The sequence below is a fragment of the Oratosquilla oratoria genome, chromosome 35 (genome assembly GCF_046742065.1).
Source record: "Oratosquilla oratoria isolate Oo_2021 chromosome 35, ASM4674206v1, whole genome shotgun sequence".
Classification (NCBI taxonomy): Eukaryota; Metazoa; Arthropoda; class Malacostraca; order Stomatopoda; family Squillidae; genus Oratosquilla; species Oratosquilla oratoria.
This window is the reverse complement of record NC_134811.1, coordinates 14,737,110-14,749,545: the sequence shown is the minus strand read 5'-3', so window position 1 is coordinate 14,749,545 and position 12,436 is coordinate 14,737,110. Positions and strand designations below refer to the sequence as shown.

The window sequence follows — 12,436 nt, the reverse complement described above, 5'->3', positions numbered from 1 at the left end:
ATGCACCATTTTGTTTAACTGATCACCAAAGTGAAATTTTTGTATGATGGTGTTTTGAGTTTTACTATAATTCAGTAAATTTTGTTGCCTTTCTCTGCATTCCATTGTCTTATATACCATAATGCAATATTCCAACATACTTGCACTGCAATGTAATCTATTCTATTTAATTCCACGATCTATCTTACTGTATCCTCCTGTACTCTATTCCAGTGTATCCTATTGTATAGATCTCATTGTATTCTATTGTGTTGCAGGGTGGGATGATTTATGTGTCTGCTGATGACATGCTGGCAGGCCACCGAGCATGGCTGAGGAGTGAAGTGTTCCCAGCCATCCACCCACGAGAGAACTGTCTTACCTTTTGGTACCACATGTCAGTATCTCTCCAGTTTTCCAATACCCTGTTTGTATAACATAATTTATTTTCGGAGTTCCCAGGATAATGCCCATAATATTTCTCAGATTCAAATGAAAAAGATATGGGGGATGAAATATTCTAGGAGAAGACAGGAAGAATTACAAATCTTAGTATGAGAGAGGAGAGGCTTAAACTTTATATAAAATTAGCAAAACACCTTTTCAGTGGTATTACACTATATACAAATATAATGGCTTGTTGGTGTAGTGGTACCACTCTTGACTGCTAATTCAGCAGTCTGAGTTTGAGCCCACACCTAGGGCTGAAAAGCACCACAATATTGCAAAGGAGTACTCCTACTCTGGTGGGCAATGATTTGGGAGGTTGTATGTCTGTGAGGTCACAGCATTACCAACAGATAGGCTCAGAGCTTTCATCTGGGATGGTAATAGCTGTTGATCATGACCTCAACATGTGATTGAAGACTGTGGTGAATAATATACATATATACATAAATACATGCATACCTACCTACCTACTTACTGACCTACTTACCTATCTACCTACCTACCTGTCTACATACATACATGCATATCTACCTATCTACATATATACATACATACCTGTATACAACAATTAGTTAAATACATGCATACATACATACCTATGGCTTTCTCCTCCATATAAAGGGGATATTAGAGTCATAGTATACATCCACATCAGACAATCTCACTGACATTCGCGCAGAGGATTCGAACCCGCTGCATCTGGACCCAGATTGATGTCGCTGTTTACTAGCGAATTTCTCATGTACATCCACATCTTAAAACCCATTTAGTCACCTCTCCAATCACAGCACCTTGCCACACTGCTTAGGTTTAATACATTGTAGCAAAGCAAACTTCTTCACAACAGGACCTGATAACTAAGGCTAGTTTACCCTTACTGGTTCATTATGCAGCAACAACCATCCTCATTCACTCATCTGTTGAGCAAATGAGGAAAACATTTATTTATACATGTTGTAAAAGATTGCGTGATTAAATAATGTTCCTTTCCCTCTTTGTGTAGCCTAATAATGTTTGAATTTTTTAACCTCTCCAATACAGTATACAATATGCAAATTTTGTCTGGGATAACCACTAGAGTAATTATCAGAGTTTTATTCATCTGAGGGACAGAGCATAACTTTAGTAAGATAATAGTCATGCCAGGGTCTGCCTAACTGAATAAAATCACTTGTTGTTTGTCATAGAATCTGTATTTAATGCCTGGTTATAGAGAATATTAAACCTGTTCAGGTCTATGAATTATACTCTATTATATGGAATTGCACCACAGATATGGTGCTGAGGGCAGCAGTCTGAGAGCCTATGTTCGCCAAGAAACTGGAGGGTTCATTATGTCCATCTTCAACTTACACATCACAGAAGAACAATTGTCTTGGAACACTAGCTGGAGATATGCTTCAGCTCCATTGTCTTCTGTGGCCTCATTTCAGGTAGTTTCCATGTTATCCAAAGAGTCTACTTTAAATGTCAGGCTGGTGGAGGTGGAGAGATTTAAATATTTGGGATCACATATAGCTGAGGTGTAGGGTTAGAGATGAATTATAGTATGAGGGAAGCAAGCAAATGTCAGGAGGAGTTAAGAGTGCTCTGAGAAGTAGCAATTTGGAGATAAATGCAAAGAGGTAACTATAGAAGGGGTGATTGTGCCCATGACACTGTATGAAGCAGAGACTTATGCTGGTGGCATAATTGTAAGTGTCCTGGTCTTACATTCACTTAGTTGTGGGATGCAATCCTACACTTCTCTTTGATTCCTAGCAGTGACTGTTGCTTGTCCCAATAGCCCAAATGCATTGGGCAAAGGTAATGGTTTTGGCCACAGCCACATGCCTCCTGGCTCCTCAATTTCTTCTTCAAAGAAGAATATGTATGAGATGAAGTGTTTAAGAACTATGGTTGGGCTTACAAGAATGGATAGAATGAGAAATATGGAGGTGAGGCAGAGTATGTGGGGGTGGAATATGAACTGACAGATGGGGTTGATCAGAGAATACTGAGATAATTTAGATATGGAAATATCAGTGAGTATTGATTGAATGAAGACCCCCTATATTATGACTGGTGTGATTCTACCTGTTACCTTTCATTTTAGGTGATTGTTGAAGCTGAGTTGGGTGAGGGTTTCATGGGTGACCTGGCAGTTGATGACATCATGATTGCTGCTGGGGGCTGTGTCATCTTTCCCGAGGAGGCTGCATTGGGTATTAACTACACAGACCCAGTCCCACCCACACCTCCACCAACACCAAGCAAACCAGGATTAAATGACTGCAATTTTGATACAATGACATTCTGTCACTGGGAAAGCATTGGTTATGAGGTAAGGAAATGATAGCTGTGAGAAAATTATAGCTTTGAATCACAAGTTCAACAAATGATCCAAGATCATTGTGAATAATTCCTAGAGTTCTGTCATATTCCCCAATTATTATACCTTATTTTAAATTTGTGTATAGTTTTAGGTGGATTAATGTCATCTGGATTATTTCATGTGTGTGTGCTGTTATGCTTAATGTGTATTTCAAATTGATTTGCTCCATGATCATGATGATCATATTTCTGTATTTTTCGGACCATAAGGTGCAGGCAAAATCCTTAAAATTGGCCAAAATCAGGTGGTGCGCCTTATTGTGAGATGTGCCTTATGTGTGGCTTCAGTGCAAAAAAATACCTTGGACAGTGACGTACTATTTTGACACATTTCGTAGGTAGCCTGCCGACGGCGACAGTGCATAGGCCTAGCAAAAGTTACAACCAAGTTATAACCAAGATGCATGTATCTTGACAAGAAAATTGTGAAAACTTTGACAGTTTTCGAGTCCATGCCATTGCATTTATTCACGCTATCATGGCTATGAGATGATAGTGTTCACAACATAGACAACCATTTTGCATTGGTCTAGTCTCGCTCCACGCCGACTGTAGTCATTTGGCTGTTTCTTCGTTCTGACCATGGGCACAATATAGCAATAGAAAATTAATTATTAATTTTGTAAATTAAAATGTATCAACGTAATATTCAATTTGTTCCGAAGAATACAAACTCTTCGGTACTCCTTACACTAGGATACTCTCGCGTAGCGCGAATATTTCTACTGCGAAATTAAAATCCTCACTCTGGGTCTGGGCAACACTTATCCTCAGTAAGGGGCCCCATTGGGGCAAGGGGGGGGGCCCTTGCCCTCCACCACAAGTCTCGCACACTATAACCATTCTCTTCGCAGTAGTGACCGCGTTAACATCTCTCTACTGCATGTTTAGTTTTTTTTTTCGGTTTCCCCCTTAATGGGCCGATTCTCAGTCAAATTCCTTTATTGGCGTGGCATCCAAGTCACTGTTTACGTCGGTGCCGAAAATCAAGCAATCCGCTTCGATTGTCGCCAGCTCACTCTAAGGACGCTAAGGAGTTCGTCGTCCTTCAATTTCATCGGGGTTTTCCCTACGCCATCCTGTGTCCTGGCATTATTAAGTGCTTCTCCATTCCCTGTATTATTCCCTTAACCGCCACCGGGTATCCTACCCTTCACTGTAAGTATGGAATCTGGTTCCAGTATTGTTGTGGTTTCGCCGCAGGGAGATAAAGGGAAAGGTGCGCACGCATAGAAAATGGCTTCCCTCTTCACCCCCCCAAAAACATGGGAAGGCGGCCTACGGCTTCGGAGGAGACGAGCATTCTCTCCCTCCTCCACGGCGTAGTAGACAGGAAGCCAAGTTGTCCTTTATTCCTTTAAACTTGGACGGTTAGCGTAGATGGACATGCGCCTAAGGCCACCTCTAGCTACCGTTCCTGTACGAGCTTTTCCCGGATGTGGTCGCTTGCGGCTTGCCCTCGCCCATCCCAGAAACTCAACAGTCGCCAGGAAGGTGGTACAACGCCACTTCGAGTCATTCTCAGGCCAAGTTGTCCTCTTCCTTCAAACCAGGACGGTTAGCGTAGCCGGACATGCGCGTCAACGCCACCGCTAGCTACCGTTCCTGTATGGAATCTGGTTCCAGTATTGTTGTGGTTTCGCCGCAGGGAGATAAAGGGAAAGGTGCGCACGCATAGAAAATGGCTTCCCTCTTCACCCCCCCAAAAACATGGGAAGGCGGCCTACGGCTTCGGAGGAGACGAGCATTCTCTCCCTCCTCCACGGCGTAGTAGACAGGAAGCCAAGTTGTCCTTTATTCCTTTAAACTTGGACGGTTAGCGTAGATGGACATGCGCCTAAGGCCACCTCTAGCTACCGTTCCTGTACGAGCTTTTCCCGGATGTGGTCGCTTGCGGCTTGCCCTCGCCCATCCCAGAAACTCAACAGTCGCCAGGAAGGTGGTACAACGCCACTTCGAGTCATTCTCAGGCCAAGTTGTCCTCTTCCTTCAAACCAGGACGGTTAGCGTAGCCGGACATGCGCGTCAACACCACCGCTAGCTACCGTTCCTGTATGACATTTTTCCCGGATGTGGTCGCTTGCGGCTGCCCCCGAAACTCGACGCCGGCACGGACAAAGGGGGGGGGGGGCAAAGAGCCCCTTAGTCTCTTCTACTCAGGAATCCCGCAGTACGCACAAAGAGCCGGGTGATCAACGGTGACCTTCCATGCCCTTTGCTCACAGGGACAGAGATCAGGGACGAGGTTGCAGACGCGGTATTTCTCGCTGACCGGATGCTACGTCGGCGGAGGACGCGGACAGTTGTCTCCCCCCTCCTAAGCGTAGTAAACGGAATGGTTGTACATAGCCGCCCCCGCGAACCCCCCCCCCCCCCCCCCGGGTACGAGATTTTTCCCGGATGCGTCCGGCGGCTCCGCCCCCCCACGGACAAAGGAGCCGAGTTCGGAGATTCGGAGCGCGTCGGCCTCTTCTCCTCAGGTGGTCCCCCACATCCACCTTCCACCCGTCGTCAGACGAGCCGGGTCATCGCCGGAACCCTTTCTATGCCCGGTGGGCAGGAAGCCCGAGATGTGCCCACGCGCGCGTTCGTCGTGGGTGACTCAGCTTCGTCCATTGGAGGCAGTCTCCCCTTGGCGTCTCCCGGACCATCCGCACCCAGGCGGGACTCACCAAGTGGACATTCCCCGGACATTCCCCGGACCTCCTCCCCACTCTCTGTTCACTCGTCACTACGTTGAAGGAACAGATGGAGGCCCAACGGGAATTTTTCCGCGCTTCTCAAGCGCGGTTCGTGCACCGCACGGAAGCTCGTGAGGAGTCACCGCCCCCAAGGGCCCCCCTCGACCATCTTCCACTTGCTCGGCCCCCCTCTGTACCCATCAGTGACCGGGATGGTAGCGTGAGGTTCCTCTCTGCCCGTGCCGACCCCTCCTACGCCGACGACGATGTCCACAGCTCCGTAGGGGGGGGGGGGCACGCTCCCTTTCCCCTCCCGTTTCCCAGTCGGAATCCTCGATGGTGGTCCCTCCTTCCTTCTCGGACGTCCTCGCGAGGGTTCGGAGGGCGAATCGACTGGGCCACCCGAAAGCAGAGGAAGCCACATTCGAGTCTGACATCTTCATGACGGCCAACTCTCAGAAAGCCCAGCCTCCTCCCCTCCACCTTCCATGGAGTACGCAGACGGCGAGAGCCATGGCCCAGGCCTCCGACGCTCTCGCAACAAGGACGACCGAGAAGACGCGTTGGCTTCCGGTCCCATTGGAACACCAGAAGCGCTTCTACACCCCATCGGGGTCAACCCTCGGAGCAGCCTCGATCCCGGCGAGGTTACCAGAGCTGGTTAGGCGGACGCCGAGTCGCTGCGCAGGCGAAACGTCCTCCTCTCTGGCAGGGAAGTCAGCTCCCACCTTCAATCACTGGCTCTGTCCCTGGCGGTGAACTCCTGGCTAGAACGCCTCCTTGCCTCGGCGTGGGAGTTCTTACCCGCACTACAACCCCAGGAAGAATGCGACCTCCAGGCTTTTTGGCAAGCGCGAGCAGAGCCCTGAAGCATCAGGTTTCCTGTCTCTCAACGTCCTGAGCCAACTTCGAGTCCCACAGGAGAGACACCATCCTCGGGGAACCCCAGTGACCCCCTCCTCAGGGAGATTTATGCTCACCCACGCGCTGATTCCCCCGGATATGGTGGACTCCGAGATCCTCGACGCAAACATTCTCGAGGCTCCGGACTCCCCCACAGGACTCCTAGGAATTCGCCAGCCCCTCCGCACAAGATAGGGGGTTGCCTCTCCCTCTACTGGAGAGCATGGGAAGAGGCCGGGGCGGAAGACTGGACCTACTAAGTCATTAAGACGGGCTATTGTCTTCCCTTTTCCACTGTCCCAAACCTCTCCCTCTATCCCATCCAAGTCAGCAGCTTCCACCCGGACTCGGCTCGCGGGCGGGCCCTAGCGGAGGAATCCTCCGTTCTGCTCCAGACAGGAACTTTAGTGGAAGTCTCGACTCCGGACCCAGGGTTCTTCTCACGGCTATTCCTAGTAGAAAAGACAACAGGGGTGTGGAGACCAGTCATCTATTTGTCTCCACTCAACAAGTTCCTTTTCCCTGACGAAGTTCCGAATGGCCACCCCAGAGTCCGTAAGGGCGTCTATCAGGGAAGGGAACTTCATGGTGTCGCTGGACCTCCAAGATGCATTCCGCCCAGCTATGCCAAGAACACCTGAGAATGGTCCTAACCTTTGTCCTGAAATTGGGCACAGTAGTCAACCCGGAAAAGTCAGATTTCTTACCAGAACAGAGAGTCACGTACCTGGGTATGGTCCTGGACTCCTCCCTAATGGAATCCTTCCCAGTAGGAAAGGGGATCCCGAATCTCGCATCTCTAGTTGCACAGGCACTATCGACCAGGTTCCTGACGGCTACACAATGCCAAATCCTCCTGGGCCATATGGCCTCCATAGAGAAATTAATCCCCTGGAGTAGACAAAGAATGCGACCGCTACAGCGGCTCCTCAAGTCTCAGTGGGCCCCGCAAGAGGGAGAACCCCTACAACACATCTCCCTCACCGAAGAAGTCAAGGATTCTCTTCTCTGGTGGAAGGCCCATGCAACCTTCTCATGGGGATGCCCCTCGGCCCATCTCCCCCCGAAGTCCTCCTGTTCTCCGATGCCTCCAAGGAGGGCTGGGGAGCCCACCTCAACGACGATCACATCAGCGGTTCCTGGTCCACAGTCGAGCGGACAGCCCATATCAATTGGCTTGAGTTGAAAGCAGTACTCCTGGCTCTCCGTCACTTCAAGGATCAAGTCTCAGGAAAAGTAGTGGGCATAATGTCGGACAATTCCTTGGTAGTAGCCTACCTAAACGAGCAAGGGGGGCACAGTCTCCCAGGAACTATGCCTTCTGATGATGGACATCCTCAACCTAGCCAAGAATCTCCAGGTGTCACTCAAAGCCCGTTACATCCCGGGGAAGAGGAGTGTCTGGGCGGACCACCTCGGCAGGAAGAATCAGATAATCAACACAGATGGTCCCTCTATCGAGAGGTAGCGAACTTCATCCTCAGCAAATGGGGCTCCCCTCTAGTGGACCTTTTTGCAATGAGATGGAATCACCAACTCCCAATATATTTCAGCCCTTTCCTGGATCCTCTGACAGCAGGAGAAAACGCTCTTCTGCAAAGTTGGGACAACCTGGACTCCTACGCTTTCCCACCATTCCCTTGCTCCAGAAGGTACTCCTCAGAGCAAGACACGCATCCTACCTTCGGATGACTTTGATCGCTCCTTGGTGGCCCGAAGCCCCATGGTTCCGGACGCCCTCTAGCTAGCAGTAGAAGAGCCTCTGGCCCTTCAGGGAAGACCAGATCTTCTGTATCCACCCATCAACGGGCCTTGGCACAAGAACCCTTCAGCACTCAATCTTCACGCGTTCAGACTATAGTCCAGATCCTCCTAAAGAAGGGTTTTCCCAGAGAAGTGGTTGAGGACATGTCCGCTCCTATTTGCTCTTCCTCAGCTAACCTTTATCAAGGGAAATGCGCCTTTGCAAAATGGTGCCACTCCAGGAAGTTAGTCCCAGTTCGAGCCACCATTCCTGAGATCGCCTCCTTCCACGTCCTCAGGAAGTCCAGGAAGATCTCCCTCTCGGCGGTACAAGCCATCCGGACCTACCTCAAGAGAACCGAACATCTTCGACCAGAATTAAAGTGGTTGTTCATCTCTACTAAAGGTAGCCCATCACTAAGAATTCCATTTCTTACTGGACAATGGAAGTCATCCGCAGAGCCTGCGACATGAACCACACAGATTGCCCATGACCTGAGGGCAGTAGGGACCTCCCTAGTCATCAGTAAGAATCGGTCAGTCAACCAGGTTCTTCAAGCAGGTATATGGAAGAGCCAGAATACGTTCACTTCCTTTTACCTCAAAGAAGTTATGCGGGAATCTTTAGGGAACTTATCTTTGGGCCCCATAGTGGCCGCCCAAGAAGTCCTGAAAATGATATACCCCTCCTCAAGAGCACACAGCCGACCCTGACAACTCATCCAGGTTCTGGCTCGGCAACTGCAGGGATAACTTTCTAAAATCCTTCTCATACTCTTACATTCCCTTACCTCACCCGCGGGCTCTCAAGCATTCCAAGGGAATCAATTCAAGCCCTTCAGTGGTACAAAAGTGATTATAACCTTTCTGTCTCCACTCCAGGGAACAGAAAGGGGTGCACTTCAAAGTGAGGGGAATGTATAGGGGTCTGGTCAACATAGTCTTAGCACACTAGATTTTCCTTACAGCGGTTTCCCAGGCTAGATAACAACTTCCTTCCCTCCTAAGTCCGAGTCTCCTAGTGTAAGGAGTACCGAAGAGTTTGTATTCTTCGGAACAAATGTAATTTTCGCAGGAAAATTAATTTTTCCCTGATACAAACCTGAGGTACTCCTTACCTTTAATGGCCCTCCTCAACCACCCCTCTAAACAGTTCCTTCTCCTTGCCTGACAACCTTGTGCTTAAATCATACCTGGCTCAGAGAATGGTTATAGTGTGCGAGACTTGTGGTGGAGGGCAAGGGCCCCCCCCCTTGCCCCAATGGGGCCCCTTACTGAGGATAAGTGTTGCCCAGACCCAGAGTGAGGATTTTAATTTCGCAGTAGAAATATTCGCGCTACGCGAGAGTATCCTAGTGTAAGGAGTACCTCAGGTTTGTATCAGGGAAAAATTAATTTTCCTGCGAAAATTACATTTTGTGGGCAGAAATGAAAATAAAAAATACCTTGCTACAAGCAAATATGCTAATGAACGAAGTTGGTAGCATAGGATTGGGATGCCATCTTGTCGTCTGTCAATTGACGGCCTCGGTACTTCCGACAGTACCTTACCAGGTACATTTTCTTGAAGGAATGTTATGGAGTGGAGATACATGCATTCCTTCAAGCTGCAAGAACTTTGTATACCCTGCAAGCTGAGAGAGTGGTTGAAAAGCCCGCCAACATCTCTCACGACAACGAGGACGAGCCGGATGACATTTAATTTGCAGGTAATGATTTATAAAACACAGGTTAGGTTAGGTAAGACGAATTTATCATCCTTCCATTTCTTCGACGTCGGCATCTATCATAACAAACATGGCGTACCATTCGTCCAACACGACTTCGTTACTTACGAAATCTGTTTAGCACCTTTTTTGTTTTTTATTTCCGCTCACAAAATTGCATATTATGTTGATACATTATAATTTACAAAATTAATAGTTAATTTTCTATTGCTATATTGCGCCCATGGTCGAAACTAAAAATTTACCGACATTGGTAATAAAGCTTGTGTTTTTAAGTGAATAGAGAATTCCAGGAATAAAACTGCTAATGATGGTTTTGTTCCCCACAATTCCCTTAACATGTTTATGTTGTTTTTAGGGGTATTAGCAGGGCAGACCGTCAATGGAGGTGGTCTGATTTCACTGACCAAAATGAAAAATGTATCGTTTATTTTTGTAATTTTGCTAAATCCCAACTGATTTTTCTCATTCAACAATGAAAATGTCCAGTTCTGAATGTACTCACATATGCATGATTATCCGATGACGAGACCAGGTGTGCCTTATGGTCAGGCGCGCCTTATGTAAGGACGGGGAATAGCAAATTATGGGTGTGTCTTATGGTATGAAGCGCCTTATGGTCCGAAAAATATGGTACTTGATTGGATTGTGTAGAGTTACCTGAATATAGTGCTTGCATATGTAAGTGTGAGTCTTAACTAAGCATGTATTTTTTCTAAGTAATAACCCCTTTTATATTCATTTATTTTCTAACTTTTGCATGAACCCTCTGCTAATTTTATGTATTCATTGTAGGGATTTGAGTGGCAGATAGGCCATGGAAATGAGACTGATGAACACCCTATGCCCCCAGGGGACCACACACTGGGCACATATGCTGGTAAGGTCAAGAAAGCCTGATTGAAATTTTTGAGGGTGGGGAAATATAAAACAAGATAGCATTAAAAGATGTAATGGCGAATACACTTTAAGATGGCACCAACATTTTGCAAGTTGACATATGAACAAAGACTGGACAAACTAAACTTAACCCTAGAACAAAGAAGAGAAAGAGGTGATTTGATAACTATCTACAGAATTATGAAAGGGAGGGAAATTCTTGATAGGGATGACCTACTAAAATGGGTCAGAAGAAATACAAGAGGAGACGAGAAGAAACTTAGGAAAGTTACAGAAGAGATCTGAAAAAAAACAGCTTTCCACACAGAGACAGAAGACAAATGGAACATTTTCAAGGAAATTTATAAAGAGGGAACAAACAAATATGTGCCTAAGCAGAAATAGAAAAGGGAGTACATAAAGTGCTTGTATAATAAAAAGTGGTGGGCAGGGTGCAGGGATGACCCGTCATCCAGGAGGTGCTCAGATGAGAGGGAGGGTGGGAGGGGTGTGGAGTGTATGTAGGGATGAAATGGGTGGGAGTGTTTTTATGCCTTTCCCTTTTTGGCTACCTCCCTTGTAAGGGGGAGAAAGCCTTGGTATATGTATGTATGTATGTATAATAAAAAGTGTAGCGATGCTAAAGATAGAAGAGACAAAGCTTGGAAAAGATGGAAAAGACAAAAAAGAGACTAAATGGCAAACATACATCAAACTGAGAAATGAATATGTAGACATATGAAGAGAGGAAAAAGAAACTATGAAAAAGATATAATAGCAAAATGCAAAGATCTACCTAAACTGTTTTACAGATATGTAAACGACAAACTAAAAGACAAACATGAAATAGTGAAGCTGCGTGAAGGAAATCAAGAATACACAGATGATGTAGAAATTGCTGAATTAATGACCAGACACTTAAAGTCTGTATTTACAGTTGAAAGCTCACAATTGTGGGATGATAGTCACCAGGAAAGATCCTCTAAAATGAAAGAAATAATGGTGATACAGAAATACATACATACATACATACATATACCAAAGGCTTTTTCCCCTTACGTGGGAGGTATTCAAAAAGAAAAAGGCATAGAAACCACTACCACCCATTCCATTTCCTATATATTCCACTACCCTCCACCCTCCTCCCTCCTTCTTATCTTGGCACCTCCTGGATGACGGGTCATCCCTGCATCTTGTCCACTGCCCTGGGTTAGAAGCAGTGTCACAAGGCCCAGCACATTCACAGCAAGGCCGCTTCATAAATTCAGTGACCCCCCCTCTCCGTCCCCTCATGCAGAAAACAAGACGGGGAGAAATCCCTTCGGGCTGAGTCAATTTTTTTCTCATACACACTTCCTCATCCTCCATCCCCCACCCAATCCCCCTCATGCATCACAGCATCATCTATACACAACCCCTCTCCATTCACTCCTATCTTCTGTCCTCTCCCTTCCTTCTTCCACAGACATTCCTCTCTTTTGTAAAGCCCCTTTCACCCCATCCATCCATCTCATCCTAGGACGCCCCCTCATATTCACTACTTCCACCTCCGCCTTCCACACTTCTTTTACTAATCTTTCTTCACTCATTCTGTCCATGTGTCCAAACCATCCTAATACCCTTTCATCAACCCTATCTCCCAGTTCCCTTTCCACTCCTGTTCTCCTTCTCACCTAATTTCTCACTCTATCTAGCCTAGTA

At 46.9% G+C, this 12,436-nt stretch overlaps 1 protein-coding gene across 1 annotated transcript in view; it reads left to right on the top strand.

Annotated features, from left to right (window-relative positions):
• LOC143018552 (MAM and LDL-receptor class A domain-containing protein 2-like) overlaps positions 1-12,436 on the top strand; it is a 388,685-nt gene that overhangs the window by 138,995 nt on the left and 237,254 nt on the right. Inside the window, exons 66-69 of the mRNA XM_076174014.1 lie at positions 258-376; positions 1,703-1,862; positions 2,525-2,752; positions 10,652-10,736. Of these exons, the coding sequence (XP_076030129.1) occupies positions 258-376; positions 1,703-1,862; positions 2,525-2,752; positions 10,652-10,736 (592 nt within the window). The remainder of the gene's footprint in view (positions 1-257; positions 377-1,702; positions 1,863-2,524; positions 2,753-10,651; positions 10,737-12,436) is intronic.